The sequence below is a fragment of the Lissotriton helveticus genome, chromosome 5_1 (assembly GCF_964261635.1).
Source record: "Lissotriton helveticus chromosome 5_1, aLisHel1.1, whole genome shotgun sequence".
Classification (NCBI taxonomy): Eukaryota; Metazoa; Chordata; class Amphibia; order Caudata; family Salamandridae; genus Lissotriton; species Lissotriton helveticus.
Window position 1 is genome coordinate 1,239,925,521 of NC_136065.1, and position 19,577 is coordinate 1,239,945,097.

A 19,577-nucleotide genomic window follows, 5' to 3' on the forward strand; every position below is an offset into this window, starting at 1 on the left:
CCAGCCCCCGCAAACATTTGAGGGTGGAAAGTTTTCTTAATGAAGGCTTGTGCCTTATCGAGGGAAGTAAAGGTAGCAACAGATTTGCCTAACTCCTTTATGAAGGGCTCCCTGAAAAGCCTTCCCTGTGCCACAGCCCCTGCCTCTTTCGAGTCCAAATCTCCCAATTTGGAGTCCACCTTGATTAGCAAGGAGCAGCGCCTCTCAGGTGATCGGGCGCATTTACCATTTCCTAGAAAAATGACTGGAAAGGGACTCTGGGAGATTGCAGAACCAGAACCCTTGGCCTCCTCCGCATATTCCAAATTTTTGTAAGGGGCCCAATTACACCTAATAGTTTGTCGTGACAGGACTTCCATGATCTGTCAATCCCTTTCTTGGTATCCTGGATATATTTTTGAAGGAAGGTGGCCATTCTAGTGTCGATTCCGGTGTCAAGGCTACCTTGCCGGCAAAGGTGGGGCGCAGATATTCTGCCTGAAGTGGAGAAGTGTGGCTCACTGGTTAGAGGCGGCAGACCCTGAAGCAGAGGTCTGACCCGGGACCAGGGTTCAATTCCCGATGCGGCAGGGTCTTGAGCTCAAATATCCACGGGCTCGATAATTCTCGTTTCGGTGCCTACTCGAGTCACAGGTTCACACTCTGCAGCTCTGGGCATTAGCTTGCTTAATCTCCACGACGGCCCCCCATGCGGCGGGATGCCTGGCTTTCACCTTGGGGATGCCCAGTACGGGTATCTCACAGGGAAAAACCAGGACGGGTTCCCAAGGCAAGCGTCGAGATGCCTACGGGTAATCGAGCACTATATAAGAAAGCTTAATAATAATAATAATAATATTCCAAATTTTTGTAAGGGGCCCAATTACACCTAATAGTTTGTCGTGACAGGACTTCCATGATCTGTCAATCCCTTTCTTGGTATCCTGGATATATTTTTGAAGGAAGGTGGCCATTCTAGTGTCGAATTCCGGTGTTCAGGCTACCTTGCCGGCAAAGGTGGGGCGCAGATATTCTGCCTGAAGGCGGGCTTCCTTATCAAGGGGCTTCCTAAGTCTAGCTGTAACTTAATTTCCCACCTTAGCAGATGGAAACCATTCTGCTGAGCATGGGTGCAAAAGATTATCCGGATCAAGCCTATCTGACATATCCTCCAATGATGAGTCCCCTTTGACTTTGAGGGGGCGGAGCCCAGTATGTTGCACGTTTGGTAGTGCCTCTGAAGAATTAGCCTAAGTATAGGAGAGGTCTAACATGCTGGCAAAGAATGCGCCATGTGAATTTGGCACCTTTCAAAGGGGCCCATAGCTGCTGCCACTGCCTCGTGTATAGAGGAGTCTACTACTTCACGAAATTCATCATCCACGGGTAGTACTGAGATAGACTTTTCCTCTTGGTACTCCTGCATGGTGAATGGCAAGTAACAGGTATCTCAGTGTTAATGGGCGTTGCAAGATTTAGGGCACCTAAGTAATGCACGCTCTAACTTGGCTGCCCAGAGGGCTTACAATTCGGCTATGGATGGCACCAGTATATTTATTTGCTTGTAGATGCACACTGTGGCAACCACTCCCCGTGACCAATACTCCCTCAAGCTTATGTAGGTAAAATGAAAAAATACTGTCTGGGCCCCAGCCCACGAGCGGTAAATACTCGCGATCGAGCTGTCAGCATATTTGCCTATGCAAATACAAACCCAGATCAGCCGGATGTCAGCCGTTCATTAACATGCAGCGCATGAGCTGAAATATACAGACACTACCACCCGCCCCTACCCTCTTTCGCCTTGCAGGAGCGCCAGAGACTTCCAGAATGGTACGGGTGGTCAGAGAGCTCTGCTGGCGGTCGGCTCGTCAGTTGCATTTCAACTGAACGAGTGCGACCCCCCTGGAGCGACGAGATGTTGCATGCCCTCAAACTGGCTGAATGCCTCACCACATCAGCCGGACCCGTAATTAATGAAAAAGGAAGCTGCGAATGGAGAGCCGACTCGTACTCCCACAGTGGAAATCGGTATGAAAGCAAAAGTAAGAGATAAAACATACTCAAAAGGTAATCTTAACGCGAATATAGCATGAACTACAGGAGTAAATTTGAAGGTACTTCTCTCTCCTGGAAGCAGGAAAGAAAAAGGAGGTTGACCAGGACGTAATCGAGGATATGGATTGCTTTTTTGTAGGTTTGATGGGAAAGGTAGTTTAAAGTTGAACACTGCTGGAATAGGTCTGCTAGAAGAATGCCACTTGAACATAGTCTTCAACCTAGACGGGTAGGAAGCATGCAACGATTTATGGACCATACAGAGTGATTTGAAGCTAATGTGTCGTTCAATGGGGAGCCAGTGCAGGAGCTCCAGTCCCTTCCTGGCAGATTGTTTCCTGGGAATTAGTCCCCGGGTGGCCGAGGTCCCGGGGACATGTGGGCTAACGAAATTAAAGGATGGGTAGCATGCTCCCCCTCCTTTGACATTTGTATGCCTCAGGGACCACCACCTCCCCGGGATTCATTGATAATAATCAGGGGGTCGTAGTGAACCCCGTCCCCCGTGCCCTGGGGGGCAAATAGAATTTTTAAATTGGGGAGGGGGGGGGCCTTGTGTGCCCCCTCCCCCGGGGCAGGCCACAGCAAAAACTTTGCTTCCAGCCAGCCAGAGCGGAGAAATGCTCTCACTTACTGGAAGTGGAGCACTTGTCTGTTAGCCTGCCCGCTGTCAAGAGCGCAGGAAAACAGACAAATTGCTTTGACACACAGGGGGCTGCATGATTGGCAGCTCCCCGATAGTGAAAGCAATGCCAGCTCCTGCAGGAGTCAGGGAGCTAGAAGGGACTGCTGGGGCATTCGGGCTCCCCCTGCGGGGTCAGTGAAGACAAGGTGCCCCGGGGGCATCCAAGAAACCATGTTGGGCCCCAGGGGATGGGATCCACAGGCTGCGCTTTACTGGCTGGGGGAAAAACTCCACTTGGCTGCTGAGTGTTGTAGGGGGCCAAGAACCTCTATTGTTGCGACAAGTAAATCCCCCACGGCCAGTTTGCTTAGACCTCGTCAGAAGCCCCGCCTCCTTTCTCAACCACTCTGCAAAGGGACATCCTGGCGAACTGCAGGTTGGGGGATGGACTCTCCTTGGCTGCTGAGGGTTGTCCGGCTGCTGGCGAGCGCCCGTCAAGTCTAATCGCTCTGCTTGCGCAGTCTAAATGAAGTGAGTAACAGAAAAAGAATTCTGCTCTGCTGCTAAGTTTATTGGTAACTCTACCTTTTCCGCGGAACGCAGACTTGCTGATTTCTGCAAACTTTATGAGTGGAGAAGAATTTTACGCCCAGGTGTGGAAAAAAAATGCAAAGGTTACAGAGACATTGTAGTTATGAAATAAAATTTAAAAAAAACCCTTAGACATCAGTGATGCCACTGACCAGGTTATGAGCGATGTAATATGTGAGTTTGTAAGAAGTACATTGAGGGGGCATAAGTTATAGTTGGCTCAGGTAACTACAACTGCTGAATTTCACAGGTTTTGTACGAGGGAAATGTGAGCCTAACTATAACGTCGCTGTAGCCTTTGGATATATATATATATATATATATATAAAATCATAGATATATCTATGGACGAAGTAGGGTACATGTATCCTCCAAAGATCATGCGCATAGCTTTACGAGCAGGAGCTGCATGCTAATTGGCTGTCAACTGTCTGTCAACACTTCAAACCAGGAAGTGTTGGCAGCCATCTTGTGTCTCGGTAGCACCGAGGCACATGAAAACTGAAAAACAAGTGCGCAAAAGATGCAAAGGGGGCAGGGTAGAAACCCCCTGACCCCCTAGGCCTGCTCAGGGGTTCCACAAGGACCCCAAAGGCCCACAAAAAAATATATATTTTTTTTTTAAATCGCGGGATGCGCGTAGGATACACGTATCCCATGGAGAGAAAAAAATGAAGCCTGCTTTATTTGTAAATAGCCCCCGGGGGGGGGGGTGCAAATGTAGTTAATTATAATGGGGGACCAGAGGGGCCCCCCCAGCCCTAGGAACCGCCACCCCCGGGGCTTTAACATTACGTATGCGGGGCTCACGGCCCCCACACAGCCCCGGGGACCGCCACCCAACGGGGCTTCTTTTTTATATAATAATGGGGGGCCCAGAGGGGCCACCCAGCCCTGGGGACAGCCACCCCTCCGAGGCTTTAACATTATGTATGCAGGGGGGGACTCACGGCCCCCCGCAGTCCCGGGTTGGCGGCCACCTCCCAGGGGCACTAAATTTTTTTAATTAGGGGTCCGTGACGGACCCCCCAGCTACGGGGACCACCTCCTGGAGCCTTAAATGTTGGGAGGGGGCCGCGCGCCCCCCCCCCTCCTGGAGCCTTGTGGTGGCCCTGGGGATCGCCACCCCTGCAGTGTCCCGGGGTACCCCCCCACGGGACACTGTGGTTTGCTATGGTTCTTCCAAATACCAAAGACTATTGCTTTTCTACATGGAGAGCAGCATGTTAGCTGCTCCCCATGTAGAAAAGCAATGCCGGCTCCCGCAGGATGGGGGACCGCGGGGATTTGGGGACCTCCCATGCCCCGGGGCAGACTATGGCCTTGGGAGGGGGACCATGCGGCCCCTTCCCGATTTTTTTTTTTTTAATTAAAATTGGGGGCAGGCCCTGGGGGATGGGGTCCCCATAGCTAAAAAAATTAGGAAAAGAAGGGGGGCTACACAGCCCCCCTACTTAAAAAAACGGGATCGCGGACGGAGGCCCCGCCCCATCATTGCCCCACTCTGCAAACGCACCCCCTGGTATTCAACTGGAATACTGGGGGTCCCTGGTGGCCGACTAGCCCACCAAGTACCTCCAGTATGCCCCAGGGAGCTCCACTTCAGAGAGGTGTTCTGAGGCCATGCCCCTTTTTACACTCTCTGCAACGCAGCTCTGTGGTGCTTACTGGAGGTAGCTAGTGGGCTAGTTTTCTCCCATAGGATAACATTGGTGATTCTATGTGAAAAAGTTTCTAATTGTCAACTTTTATAATACAATAATATTCCTTAAAATGCATTTATGTAACCAAAACGCTTTTACTCAACTGTTTACAGGGATGTCCCAGGACTGAATTTAGGATCCAGTCCTGTGGTTAGAAAAGTAATCCAAAAAGTATAACTAATTGCATTTAACTAGAAATTCACATTGACCTCAATGTTGCATTGTCTCTGAAATTGTGTTGCGCATTACAGCAACTGTAACTACTGTACTTAGAAGACTATTGCCTATTTGCAAAGTATTTAAAGTAATTCATTCTGAGAAAGTATGTTTTGTAATGTATAATGTAATTATAATGTAATTTACAAAAATAAAATATCCCAAAATACATTGTATAAAAAATGTAGAAAATCAGTATAAAAATAAAATAAAAATAATTAATACATTTAAAAATTGTCATTTACCGAACCTTCGGAATTCACTGAAAAAACCATAGGTTTCAGACATGTTATAGTTAGGAATTGGCATTTAAAAAAACGTTTAAAATTCACTGTACTACTCTCGCACAAGGATGATGTCATCAGTGATATTATGAGTGATGTCACTGACCATGTCATGAGTGATGTAATATGAGACGTCAGCAGAGCATTGTGGGCGCGTGAGTTATAGTTAGCTGAACTAACTATAAAGGGGGAATTTCAATGGTTATGTATGAGTGAAATGTCCAGCTAACTATAACGCCCCTGAAACCTATGGTTTTTTCAGTGAATTTCTAAGGTTTTTCAAATGCTAATTCCCAACTATAACATGCTTGAAACCTATGTTTTGCAATATATAGTTTCAGGTTGGCTTGGGTTGTCGTTGGTGTTGAGTGCTCTAACAGGAGCTGGTTTCCATCTAAACTTGAGAACTACCCAGAGTTCTCTCCTTTTTTGCATAATTTATGCATCACTCTATGCCTGAAAGGGTTTTGTTTTGACTTATACTAGGTGCTTCCTTGTGTCTGGACAAAGCTATACCGCTCTGAAGAGCTCTAATTAGAGCGAAACACTTTGTCAGGGGTTGCTTTTACTCATTTCAGGTTGGCTTGAGTTGGTATTTTACCAATTCAAAGCTGTGATACTGTGCCTGGAGTAAAAAATGGCTTTTGTCATTTTACAGCTCAGCAAGGACAGCACTGTTCTAGTCCTATGCTTAAAGACTTTGCTGTAGAAATGGCAAAAGACTTTGTCCTTTTCTATCTCGGCGTGGAGGGCACTTTGCTAATCCTATGCTTAAAGACTTTGATAGAAAAACAGACATTTGAGGTGAGCAGATCTAGAGTGTCGCTGGTGTTGAGAGTGCTAACAGGAGCTACTTTCCACCTAAACTTGAGAACTACCCAGAGTTCTCTCCTCCTTTTTTGCATAATTTATGCGTCACTCTATGCCTGAAAGGGTTTTGTTTTGATTGATATATATATATATATATATATATATATATATATATATATATATAAATAACCAAAAACGCCCAGAAGCTTGAGGCCGCACAGCACTGCAGGTGAGTAACAACTCTATTTAAACCAAGCAGGCAGTTTAACATCCCTTTGAAGTCCATGGCCTGACACGTTTCAGCGGAGGTGATTTGTGGCTACCCCATCTCCCCTGCATGTTTCCGTAATAGGGGGCTTCAGTGCTCCTCCTTTGGTGGCAGTTCATTTTTAAATGCATGCTGGGATTTGAGGTCTCATTTTGCCAATTAACGCCCTCTAGTGGGTTACCTCCGCTGCAGCTAATTATGGACAATTTTTCTCGGCCCACTAGAGGGCGCTAATTGGCAAAATTAGACCTCAAATCCCAGCGTGCATTTAAAAATGAACTGCCACCAAAGAAGGAGCACTGAAGCCCCCTATTACGGAAACACGCAGGGGAGATGCGGTAGCCACAAATCACCTCCGCTGACACGACCTCTGAGGAGATGCAAACAGCAGCATCGAAACGCATCAGGCTATGGACTTCAAAGGGATTTTAAGCTGCCTGCTTGGTTTAAATAGAGTTGTCACTCACCTGCAGTGCTGTGCGGCCTCAAGCTTCTGGGCGTTTTTAATTACATATTATTCGGCGGTTCCAGGCCGCAGAGGGATCGCACTGCCTGAAACTAATGGGCATTAGGAGAGAGGAAATTTCCTCTTTCCGAAGCTGCAGGGCACCTTTAATGAAGCCGGCAGAGTCTCATCCAAGGATCAATGGAGGGCCGAGAAAAATTGTCCATAATTAGCTGCAGTGGAGGTAACCCAGTAGAGGGCGTTCATTGGCAAAATGAAACCTCAAATCCAGGCGTGCATTTAAAAATGAACTGCCACCAAAGGAGGAGCACTGAAGCCCCCTATTACTGAGACACACAGGGGAGATGTGGTAGCCACAAATCACCTCCGCTGACACGGCCTCAGAGGAGATGCAAACAGCGGCATCGAAACGAGTCAGGCCATGGATTTCAAAGGGATGTTAAGCTGCCTGCTTGGTTTAAATAGAGTTGTTACTCACCTGCAGTGCTGTGCGGCCTCAAGCTTCTGGGCGTTTTTGGATATATATATATATATATTACCTAGTAGGTAGTTATAGTTAGGATTGATTTCCATAGGAAATCCGCAACATTCTATTGGGAATAACTTTGGCGCCGGTGGACGAATCTTCGCAAATTTCTGAAAGAAGATGGCCCGCTCCGCTCTGCTCCTTCCCTGAAAGTTTGGGGGGGGGGGGGGGGGGGGGATTCGTCAAGCGGGGGGCGAGATAAAAGGGTGGTTCCAAAACGTGTTTTCCCCACGTTAATTTCCATAGGGCGGTTGGACTCAATTTTAGCCCGAACGGCTGAATGGATTTCCACAAAACTTGGCAAAATTGTAGGGACTGGTAGCCCGATGTGCCTTTGCTATGTCTCAAGATATGTGCTCCAGTGGATTTTGAGTAATTTAGGTTCAAAAAAATATATATCTGGGCGGAGCCTAACCACACATCTGATTGGCTGTCAGCACTTCATCCAAGAAGTGTTGGCAGCCATCTTGGGACCAATATACATGATAGCACCTCATTAAAAAGCATTGTAGTTAATAGAGGGTTTTAGGACTTTAGTTACATTATAAATCATTTGTTGATGGTACCATACTAATTTTAGGAATTGTGGTGTGTTCTAAGGTTATTTTACCATGTGAAAAAGCCTTCTGCTGTGATATCATGAATCATGTTTGAAAGAAAACTAATATCTCATGATTTTCCCACAGTGGTTTGGAAGGGGATCTAGAAGCTAAACTGAAAGCATATTTTCTGTAAATTCACATTATCTTTCTCAGTCATGTGAGAATGAAGTCTGACATTCTCAGTAAAACATGTACATCCAACAAGGACAGAGACTGTCCTTTGTGTTCTACTGCAGCCTCCTAGAGTGTTCTAAAGAACAACTAGAGCGCTAACAGTCCTACTTATTACAAAGGTATAGCACACCTGAAGCCATCGTGATGGGAATAAAGTGGTAACTCTTAAAACATTTAATTTAAAAAGGAACAAAATGAGGGGGTATATTATGCAATAGAAAGTATTATTAGTGCTGCAAAAAGAAAAATTAGGGCACATTTTGAGTGACTTCTCAAATCCTCTTCTATTTCATTAAAAAATTCTGACATACAGTCTCCCAAGATGGCCACCAGAGACAAAAGAGCCCAAATGTAGCCCAAATATCACCCAGATGTAGCCCAAGTATAGCCCAATGACAGAATGTCCCAGATTGTTCTAAAGAACAACTAGAGCGCTAACAGTCCTACTTATTACAAAGGTATAGCACACCTGAAGCCATCTTGATTGGAATAAAGTGGTAACTCTTAAAACATTTAATTTAAAAAGGAACAAAATGAGGGGGTATTTTTTGCCATAGAAAGTATGATTAGTGCTGCAGAAAGAAAAATTAGGGCACATTTTGAGTGACTTCTCAAATCCTCTTCAATTTCATTAAAGAGATTCTGACATGCAGACTGAAACATGCACTTTGAATACCAGCAGCAGACTTCCCTGGTGAGCAGTAGCTTTACTACAGTGATCTAAAGAGCAACTAGAGTGCCAACATTCAGAATTTATGGCAAATGTGTGACACGTCTGAATGCCTTCTTGATGGAACCAAAGTAAACAAGCATTGAAAATGCAATAGATCTCGCCCTCGTTTAAGTTAAAGCCATTCTGTTTGTAATGAGGTGGCTTTTTAGCTTTGCTTTTATTAGTGTTTTTTAAACTTTCATGTAAATAACATGCATCTGTATGCATGTATGTATATGTATGCATGCATTTATATTTGTATTTATATAGATATACAGATTATATATGTTTATGTATGTATGAATATACATACACATACATATATATAAATGCATATATATATATATATATATATATATATATATATATATGTGTGTGTATATGTGTGCGTGTAGAGAGAGGTAGAGGTGTAGAGGTAGAGAGGTAGCGATAGAGAGGTAGAGACTAGTAGAGAGGGAAGTAGAGAGAGGTAGAGAGGTAGACAGTAGAGAGTGAGTAATAGAGAGTAGAGAGTGAGTAGTAGAGAGTAGTAGAGAGCAGTAGAGAGAGTAGCAGAGAGTGAGTAGTAGAGAGTAGTAGAGTGGATAGTAGAGTGAGTAGTAGAGAGTAGTCGAGAGTGAGTAGTAGAGAGTGAGTAGTAGAGAGTAAGTAGTAGAGTGAGTAGTAGAGAGCAGTAGCGAGTGAGTAGTAGAGAGTAGTAAAGAGTGAGTAGTAGAGAGTGAGTAGTAGAGAGTGAGTAGTAGAGTGTGAGAGAGAGAATAGTAGAGAGTAGTAGAGAGTGAGTAGTAGAGACTAGTGAAGAGAGAGTAGAAGAGAGTGAGTAGTAGAGAGTAGTAGAGAGTGAGTAGTAGAGAGTGAGTAGTAGAGAGTGAGAAGTAGAGAGTGAGTAGTAGAGAGTGAGTAGAGAGTGAGTAGTAGAGAGTGAGTAGTAGAGAGTAAGTAGTAGAGTGAGTAGTAGAGAGCAGTAGCGAGTGAGTAGTAGAGAGTAGTAAAGAGTGAGTAGTAGAGAGTAGTAGAGAGTGAGTAGTAGAGTGTGAGAGAGAGAATAGTAGAGAGTAGTAGAGAGTGAGTAGTAGAGACTAGTGAAGAGAGAGTAGAAGAGAGTGAGTAGTAGAGAGTAGTAGAGAGTGAGTAGTAGAGAGTAGTAGAGAGTGAGAAGTAGAGAGTGAGTAGTAGAGAGTAGTAGAGAGCGAGTAGTAAAGAGTGAGTAGTAGAGAGAGAGTAGTAGAGAGAGAGTAGTAGAGAGTGAGTAGTAGAGAGTAGTAGGGAGTGAGTAGTATAGAGAGAGTAGTAGAGAGAGAGGAGTAGAGAATGAGTAGTAGAGAGTGAGTATTTGAGAGTAGTGGAGTAGGAGAGAGTAAGTAGTAGAGAGTAGTGGAGAATATTCCAAAGTTTGGCACAGCACCACTTGCAAAATAAGTCCAATCAAATCATATCACTTAGAGTCCTTATTGAAGCGCTGAATCTTGGTGTATATTCAAATGCTTTTATTTTCCTTAAGTTTATGTACCACAGCCAGCCGAAACGTTTCGTTCTGTACAACAGAACTTCTTCAGGGCGTTCTTATTTCCTTCAAGTTATGCGGTATCCTGTTGTCATATAACTAGCTATTCCTTTCAAATGTTAGACGAGACATAAGTACATTCTTATTCAAAGTGACTAGGTATCAATTTTACCCACACAATTCGGGCAGACTTGAGTAATTTATAGCATCCTCAAAGTCAGTCTTTCAAAAATTCCAAAGTATAGGACATGATAATCCAAATCCAAATGTTTCTCAAGAAAAGTCATTTTCAATCGTTCGGAATATCGGTGTTTGGGCAGATATGACCCAGGGACCCCCAGTATGCAAGGGGAATTAGTCCCCCCTCTGCAAACGCGCCAGTGGCCTGCGTTGCAGAGAGGTGTAAAAAGGGGCATAGCCTCATTACACCTCTGTGCAGTGCAGCCCCCTGGCGCATACTGGAGGTTCCAGGTGGGCTAGTTGGCCCCCAGGGAACCCTAGTATGCAAGGGGAATTAGTTCCCCCTCTTCAAACATGCACGGGGGCTGCGTTGCAGAGAGGTGTAAAAAAGGGTGTGGCCTCATTACACCTCTCTGCAATGCAGCCCCCTGGCGCATACTGGAGGCTCCTGGTGGGCTAGTTGGCCCCCAGGGACCCCCAGTATGCAAGGGGAATTAGTTCCCCCTCTGCAAACGCGGCAGGGGGCTGCATTGCAGAGAGGTGTAACAAGGGGCATAGCCTCATTATACCTCTGCAATGCAGCCCCCTGGCGCATACAGGAGGTTCCAGGTGGGCTAGTTGGCCCCCAGTATGCAAGGGGAATTAGTTCCCCCTCTTCAAACATGCACGGGGGCTGCGTTGCAGAGAGGTGTAAAAAGGGGCGTGGCTTCATTACACCTCTCTGCAATGCAGTCCCCTGGCGCATACTGGAGATTCCTGGTGGGCTTTCAGGTCTTATATAGTTAGGATTTAGCATTAAAAAAACCTTTGAAATTCACTGAAAAAAACATAGGTTTCAGGCCTTATATAGTTAGGAATTAGCATTTAAAAAACCTATGAAATTCACTGATAAAACCATAGGTTTCACACCAGTTATAGTTAGGAATTAGCATTTAAAAAACCTATTAAATTCACTGAAAAAACCATAGGTTTGACACCAGTTATAGTTAGCTGGAAATTTTACTGACATAAAAACATTGAAATTCCCACGTTATAGTTAGTTGGACTCACTATAACTTGCGCGCCTGCAATGCACTGCTGATGACGTCACATATTACATCACTCATGATATGGTCAGTGACATCACTCATGACATCACTGATTACACCATCCTTGTGACAGAGTGACAGACCTCCTTTCAGTGCAATGTAACCCTTGAAACACATATTCAAAAATAGAAACTAAAATTTTCAAAAAAATAGAGATACCCATACCAGTTACAACAACCAATTCAGTAATACCACCATCTATATACACATCCACTCATTCACCAACAGTTCTATATAGTCACTCATACATATATTCACTCATCATATGTAGTGAAACACCTATACATCCTGTTACACACCGACGGTCATCCAAAAGTTACTCACACACATAATCACACATGCAAATAAACTATTGAACATCCATTTATTTGCATATACAGCTATACACACACTACCACCTTACTTCTAAGGAAACTTACACATACTTACTCTCTTAAACAATCACTTATAGAAACACATAATTATTTAAACAAGAACTCTTTCAATCTCTCACTCTCACATATACTCACTTATATACATCAATACTCACATATACTAGATTAAAACATATGTAGTTACTGATAGACACTAGTGAGACAGTCATTCACTCACTAACACACACATATACACACTCATCCACCCATACAGTCCTGCACATATGCCGTCTTCAAAACACATACAAACAGTGAGTCAGTCATTGATGCATCTATGTGCTAAGTAACACACCCACCAAACCATACAGACACTCATACTGATACTAAAAAAACATCTAATAACCCATATACACACACATGTAGCTACTCACCAACCCATGCAGCCACTTATACACAAAGTGAAACACTGATACAAACATTTAAATATTTAAACAATACTCGCTAATATATGTATTCACTAAGATACACTTAATAAGCCAGTTAACCAATCAATTTAAAAAAAAAAAACATCCATTAAGACACTTATTTAAACATTTATTCTTCCATCGACCTTTACATATACATATATAAAACATATTTATTTTTCAGAAAGACACACATTCACTGGATGGTGTCATCAGTGATGTCATGAGTGATGTCACTGACCATGTCATGAGTGATGTAATATGTGACGTCATCAGCAGTGCATTGAAGGCGCGCAAGTTATAGTGAGTCCAACGAACTATAACGTGGGAATTTCAATGGTTTTATGTCAGTAAAATTTCCAGCTAACAATAACTGGTGTCAAACCTATGGTTTTTTCAGTGAATTTAATAGGTTTTTTAAATGCTAATTCCTAACTATAACTGGTGTGAAACCTATGGTTTATACATTTATACGCACGCACACACACGCAAAAAACATGGAAAAACATCTTACTTCGCTTTACCTCTACCCATCCCTGAACCCTAAAAACTATTTACCCCATTATGGCTACCCATTCCAGAACCCTAAAAAACACTTACCTCATTTTAGCTCTACCTGCCCCCGGATCCCAAAAACCTTTTACCTCCCTTTCCCATTAACCCGCCATTGATCACTAAAAACCCTCACCTTCCTTTACGTGTACCTATCCAGAATCCTAAAAATCCCATCTCTTAACCCTTAAATACCCTTTTTTTTTTAGACATCAAAAATGTTCTTTAAGAAAAAATACTTACCTACATGGTAAAGTACCACATTGTAAACAAGTAAAAAGTGGCCTGCGCGATACTCATCGGTATTGCGCTGACCTGCAATGTAATGTCCTGCATAGTAAAAACTATGGGGTAAATGTAACCGCCAACTCCCTGTGAGAGGGGCCTCTGCCAGGTTGTGTACTTGTGTCCAACCCCCACTGAGCAAACTGTGCACACTGGAGTGCTAGGCAGTCTACCAGGATTACACGGAAGTGGCAATGTGGGTTGGGCATCCATGAGTGGTTGGCAAAGAGCTGGCCACGCACCGTGGCCAACCACCACAGCACAAGGCCGAACACTGTGCATAGATGGAACTTATTGCCACAGAGAGTTTCATGTAGGGCATGGACACAGCCCAGGCCCTCCAGCCAACCCCAGCTTTGTACAGCCAAGGGCCTGGCCACAGACGCGGGATAAAAAAATAAGTATAGTACAGACAAATAAATTAAATTCACAGAAAAATACTAAGTTGAAAAGTGTGTTAAGTTTGAGGCTCAAACAAGCAAAACCACTGAAATTAGCCAGTTATATTTAGGAACACACACAACATGACTCAGGGTTGACCAGCACAAACAAAACATATACTTGGTGACGGAAGATAAAAGAAAAATAGTTAATAAGAGAGCAACCTGGCAGTTGAAGGAAAGCGAAGTTGTATCTATTTCTAAACGTAACTGGTGAATTTCAGTGGTTTTGCATGTTTGATCATCAAACATAACTCACTATTTAACTATTTATAAAAGGGATAAAGTACTGCTGCCATACATTATAACGATGCTGCAAGTCATCAAGGAATTCCATAACCATATACAGCGCCGAGGCGAAATCAGAGTTCATATATAAGGCTATGGAAATCCATGTATGGCAGGGGGTACTTTATCCCTTATAATCTATAGTCAAATTATCAGATTTCTCACAAACCACTAAAGTCCTTGGTATGTAGATTTTTCATATAAAAGAGAGGGAATGTTTGCAAACACGAAGAATAAAACTAGAATCTCTGTTGCAAAAAGGTATGAGAATCTGTTTAAAGCAAGACAGTTTCTTATTACAAAAACAAACAAAAAAAGGTGCAGTAGCCTGGAATGTGTAGAAACATGCCGATAGATGCAAACTTTTATATTATTACCTAAGGAGTGCAAAAAATAAACATGTTGCCATAAATTGACCAGCCCTACCCTAGGCTGCTGGCAGCAGGCATTGTGACATAAGAACTTAACTGTAATAAGTTATTGCAGTGGATTTCTGATGTCTTCTTTATAATTGCCAGATGGGTGTGTAACAAGTCAACGATTATAAAGAAATTAGAGATGGGTTTTATGCAGGGATTACAGAATCCTATGATATATATATATATATATATATATATACACACATATATATATATATATATATACACATATACAAAAATCTTGAGTTACCCCATTAAGAAGAGCCACAAATCAGGAAGGTTAAACACCGTTTATTTCGTGCAAGTGACAGCACAGTGGAAGGAAAACTGTCCATGAATCTGCCAGCCTGACGCGTTTCATGCTCCCTTGAGCATTTCTTCAGAGGCTTTAATCCAGCAAGGCACGAAGCATCAGCACTACTTGTAACTCCCACCACCTGCCTCAGTGGGCGTCGGCTCTCCCAGAGCCTGATGGTCTTTGTAGTGCCTTCATTAATACTCCAGTGAGCTGCTTCACTGCGATGCTAAATTTGGTAAAAAATGAAACCCCAGTATATCTCCCTATTTCTATGTATATCTATATCGATAAAAAGTGTAGTAAGGACACAATTTGCGTACTGGTTGCACCAAATGGTTTAAGAAGTCTCCACAGTTTGGATACAGAGATTTTCAGCTAAAATAATAAGGGGAAGGGGTGTACTAATCAGTTGCTGTCCTCATTAATTCTCCCCACCTGCAAGCACGTAAGTAAAGATCACCTCTTCATCTAAGGGTACATCTCTCTAGTCACTGAACTTCTAATGGAGCTGCACATGCCTATCTTCTCTTAAGTTCTAGAAGCTCAAAGTGATCCATTCACCAAAGAATGCAAATGGTGCACATCCCCCCTCATTCCCATGCCGCCCTCACCAGTTTCATTTGCATTGTTCATGTCTTCCCTCCTCCAGTACATTCCGCTCCAGGCCACCTACCCTCTGCTGGTTCTGCACCATGCTCATCAGCTGCTGAGCTCCAGAAGACAGCTGTGAGCCCTCCACTAATGATCGCACACATTCTAGATCGATATCTGGTGTTGGAAAGTTCTGGAGACGCCTGGGGCGTGCTGCTGTCACACCAACGGAAATCGCCTTGATGAGCACCTGCAACCGTCCACCAAGCGAGAGGAGCTGGGGGAGAAATACAGGATTAATCAGGAGTTCCAATTTTTTCCACTTGTGACAGTAAAGGTTTGGTCCTTGAAGGAAGATAAGAAATTAATTGAAGACATTTTGAACAAAGGTGATTGTGGAGTACAGTAACAAAATAGCAAATGTTTCTAGAGGACAGCATGTGGTGTTGAAAGAGCTACAGTTCTTTTAATATACAGTTGAAACACAAGGATAGCTGTGAGTGACTTGGAATTAGAGTGATTGCTCCAGGTAAATAATTGGCTGTATTTGCAGAGCTGGGTAAAAACCCCATAACGGGAGTCAGAGGAATTGCAACAGGGTAGGGTTGAGGTGTATTTGAAGAATAGAGCATGGATTTTGCAGCTGAAGATCAAGCAATGCTGCAGGTCAAGTTTGGAATTTAATAGCTGTGTACAGTCCGACAAGCCCCCTTGGGGTCCTTAAACAAGCCCATGGGAATCAGACTCCAGCTCTCGCTGCAGGCAGTAACATCTGCTGCATGGGACACCCACACAGCCCCATTTCCTTCATGCATGAGGATGAAGTATGAGGATAGAAGGATGTATGAATGAAACGGAGCAGGAAGATTGGAATTACAGATGAATATGTGGATAGAATAAATACATTCCTTATGTGATAGCCAGGCTGAAGGGTTTGTGGATAGACAGTGAATGAAGGCTCTAATGGCAGCACTAGCTAGGCAACATGAAGTGTCATAAGAAATGTATCTTGATCTCACAGCAATTGGTTGGGAAGAGTAACAAAAAGAGGTAGGAAACCCTGGTGAACGTTTATTTTGAACTTTCTAGAATACAGACATATTTGTCGATGAAAGGAGCACTTTAGATTGATGAAGGAAGAGCATACAGAGAGTTTTGTTAAAGAAAAATAGGTGTGGGTCATTATATAATAACGATGAGTATGCATAAATATACACATAGAACATTATTGTATACAGTAACAAAGATGATGTAGGTTCAAATGAGGGATCTACAAAAAACATACATTGAGCATCAATAAGTAAACAATGTGGTGGATATAATTGTGGTGGCATGAAATGGTGAAAAGTGTAATGATGCAATCAAAGTGTCAGTGTTATTGGACTAGCTCCTTTGAACACCAACAGCAAACATAGAATCCTTATCCTGCAAGGATGAGATCATATTGCAATAATGTTCCCATTACTGCTGAGTGAAGTACCAAGTAAAAACTGAAAAGGACTGTTAGTGAGTTTTTTGCTTATTGAATATGGAACTTCTGATGGAGACTTCCAACCGCAGATTCCACACCTTTTTTATATTCCTTATGTACCTCAGTGTGCCAAACGGTGGCACCATGAGGCTCTACCCCGAAGCCGTTTCACTCTGGAAATGACATGCAGAGCCTATATGAGTGCTCGCATCAGTTACTTTCTTTCCTTGCCACCTGATGCGGATCCGGAGCTACCTCTCGTCTACAATTTACCTCCAAATATTTTCTATGTTCAAGGAAACGGTCCCTCCCAAAAATGGAATGTTGCAAGCCCTGTAAGCACTGCTGCAAATAAATGTCTGTGACAGATCCTCATCAGGTTTGCCTGTGGTCAAGCCATGACTCTAAGGTCGGCAGGGACTGCAGCGTTGACGAACCTGAAGGCCACTCCAGATCGCGAGGTGTAACTATGTTTTCAAGCACAGGAAGTGTAGACGGCGAGACCGGGCCAAGTCAAAAGCTCAGTCCTGGCCCTGCTCAAGAAGTCGCAAGAGTCCATCCCGAGGGCGATCGGTGTTGTGCTCCAAGCCATCAGGTAAGTCGAAAACAAGACATAAGAAAATCCAATCAGAACTCGGTCTATTTCTGCCATAAACATACTCATGAGAAGGCGAGATGGTGTCACCATACATCTCGAACTCCCTCCCGAAGTTGGATGGCATCCCAGCCCATCCTGCAGCTTGTCCCTGCACAACCTGAATTTCTGGGGCAGTCTGCAACACCAAGGTAGATCGAACAGTTCCGCACGGTCACGCTCCAATTCTTCGGATCTTCATTAGACTCCTTTTGCTGCACCTACAGGACCCAAGGAGCCGAGAGGCCCTCCATCTGGGATAACCGAAGGCGGGTTCGCCCTCAGAGCCAGCTGGGTCCCGCGAATGCACCTCATTTGCTGCACAGACTCTGCCTTTGGCGCCACCCTTCACTTCATTTTCGGGAGCATCGACACCCATGCTGACTTCATTGATGACAGAGGACATGGTGGACATGGACATGGTGACCATAGTGCTCTCTGACTCAGTTGGCGCAGCTACTATACCAACCAAGGCTTCACTTGATTTCTGTCAAAGTGCAGACTCCCCCGCTTTACTTACCATCTCCAAAAGGAAGAACACTTTTCTTACTTGGTACAGATTCTGACAATAACTATGACGCGGGTGATGAGATGGGTCAACCATTTAACAATGAAAATTAATATGATGACCTTAAAGAAGCCAGTTGCCTTAAGACTTCCCAGACTCCTCTCAGCATCCCGGCCCTGCCACTGAGGAGAGTGCATCTTTGCCAATGGTCTTGCCGCTGCTGAAATCATCAACTGCCAGTTTTCCACCTCAGAGGTCAAACCAAATGTCTTGCCGAAGTGCTCCAGCCGGGCAAACATCTAGTGAGCCCCTAGTACCCTTCAATGAGGCACATCTTGATACTCTCTACGAGGCTTGGGCCAAACCTTGCTGTGGTCCTCAAGTCAATTGCCAAATTGTGAGACGCCACTGAACTGCCCTGTGTACCCTTGCATTTCTATCTCAGCATCCCTCCTCTGAAAGCTTGGTCGTCCAAACGTGTACCAGTTTCACAAACCCGAATAACTTTCTGACTACTCCCACCGATAGGGAGTCCAACAATTAGAGGCCTTTGGGAAGAGGGTATTTTCTTCCACCAGCTAACTCCTCAGGTCTGTGAATGCCAGTTGCCTGTAGGGCCGCCAGTGCCACGCTCTTTGGGATTCATTGGTTCACGTCCTCCCAGGTGTCCCAGAAGATCTTCAACATGTTCTGACCTAAACAATAAGGACAGTCATGATGCAGCGAAGTTCACAATTTCTGTGGCTTGGATATCAATGGTTCCATCGGAGGAGCCACTAGAACCAGTGTTGCCATTCAATGCCATGCCTGCCTATGATTGACGGGGATTCTCAGGCGACGGTCGGGCATCCCTTATAAACATGCTCTTTGACAGTGCTCACCTCTTTTGGAACAAGACAGATTTCGTGCTGGACCAATTAAGAGGGAGTAGGGCCACAGCATGATCCTTGGACTAATCTGCCTCACCTCACCAGCCACAACAGCCCTATTGTTCCTTTCGTAGTTTTGGCAGAGGTACCCCTTACTGTCAGCCATTTCAGCCCCAGCAAGGTGCCCAGCCATTTTGTGGCCAAGGCTGTGGCAGCCACAACCCCCGTGGTCAGGATCAGAGAGCGAATTATCCTACTGCACCCCCACTCCACTCTTAGGAGGCAGTCCCGTCTGTTAAACCAGTTGAGCAGACAGGCAGGCCATAATATCAGACAGGCCCAGCAGATTATTTGAAACGGTTACACCTTGCCCTTCATATCCACTCGGCCGCACCTTCTGCTGTCCCTGGATTAACTGATGGAGAACCATCTTTCCATCTTGTGGAAGGAAGTACAAGCTTTTTGCCAAGTGGGCTTTTGAGAGGGTGCCAGCAACAGAGGTGGGCAATGATTGTTACCTTCACTGGAGCCATTCTGAACATAGTCTAGTTTTGTGCCTTCGAGTCCAGGACATTCAGGCTATAATCCCGATCTTTCAGCCTCAGTCTTGAATCTCATA

At 44.3% G+C, this 19,577-nt stretch overlaps 1 protein-coding gene across 1 annotated transcript in view; it reads right to left on the bottom strand.

Annotated features, from left to right (window-relative positions):
- The window catches only part of C5_1H10orf88 (chromosome 5_1 C10orf88 homolog), a 184,891-nt gene that overhangs the window by 61,164 nt on the left and 104,150 nt on the right, over positions 1-19,577 (bottom strand). Inside the window, exon 4 of the mRNA XM_078643993.1 lies at positions 15,559-15,753. Within this exon, the coding sequence (XP_078500119.1) occupies positions 15,559-15,753 (195 nt within the window). The remainder of the gene's footprint in view (positions 1-15,558; positions 15,754-19,577) is intronic.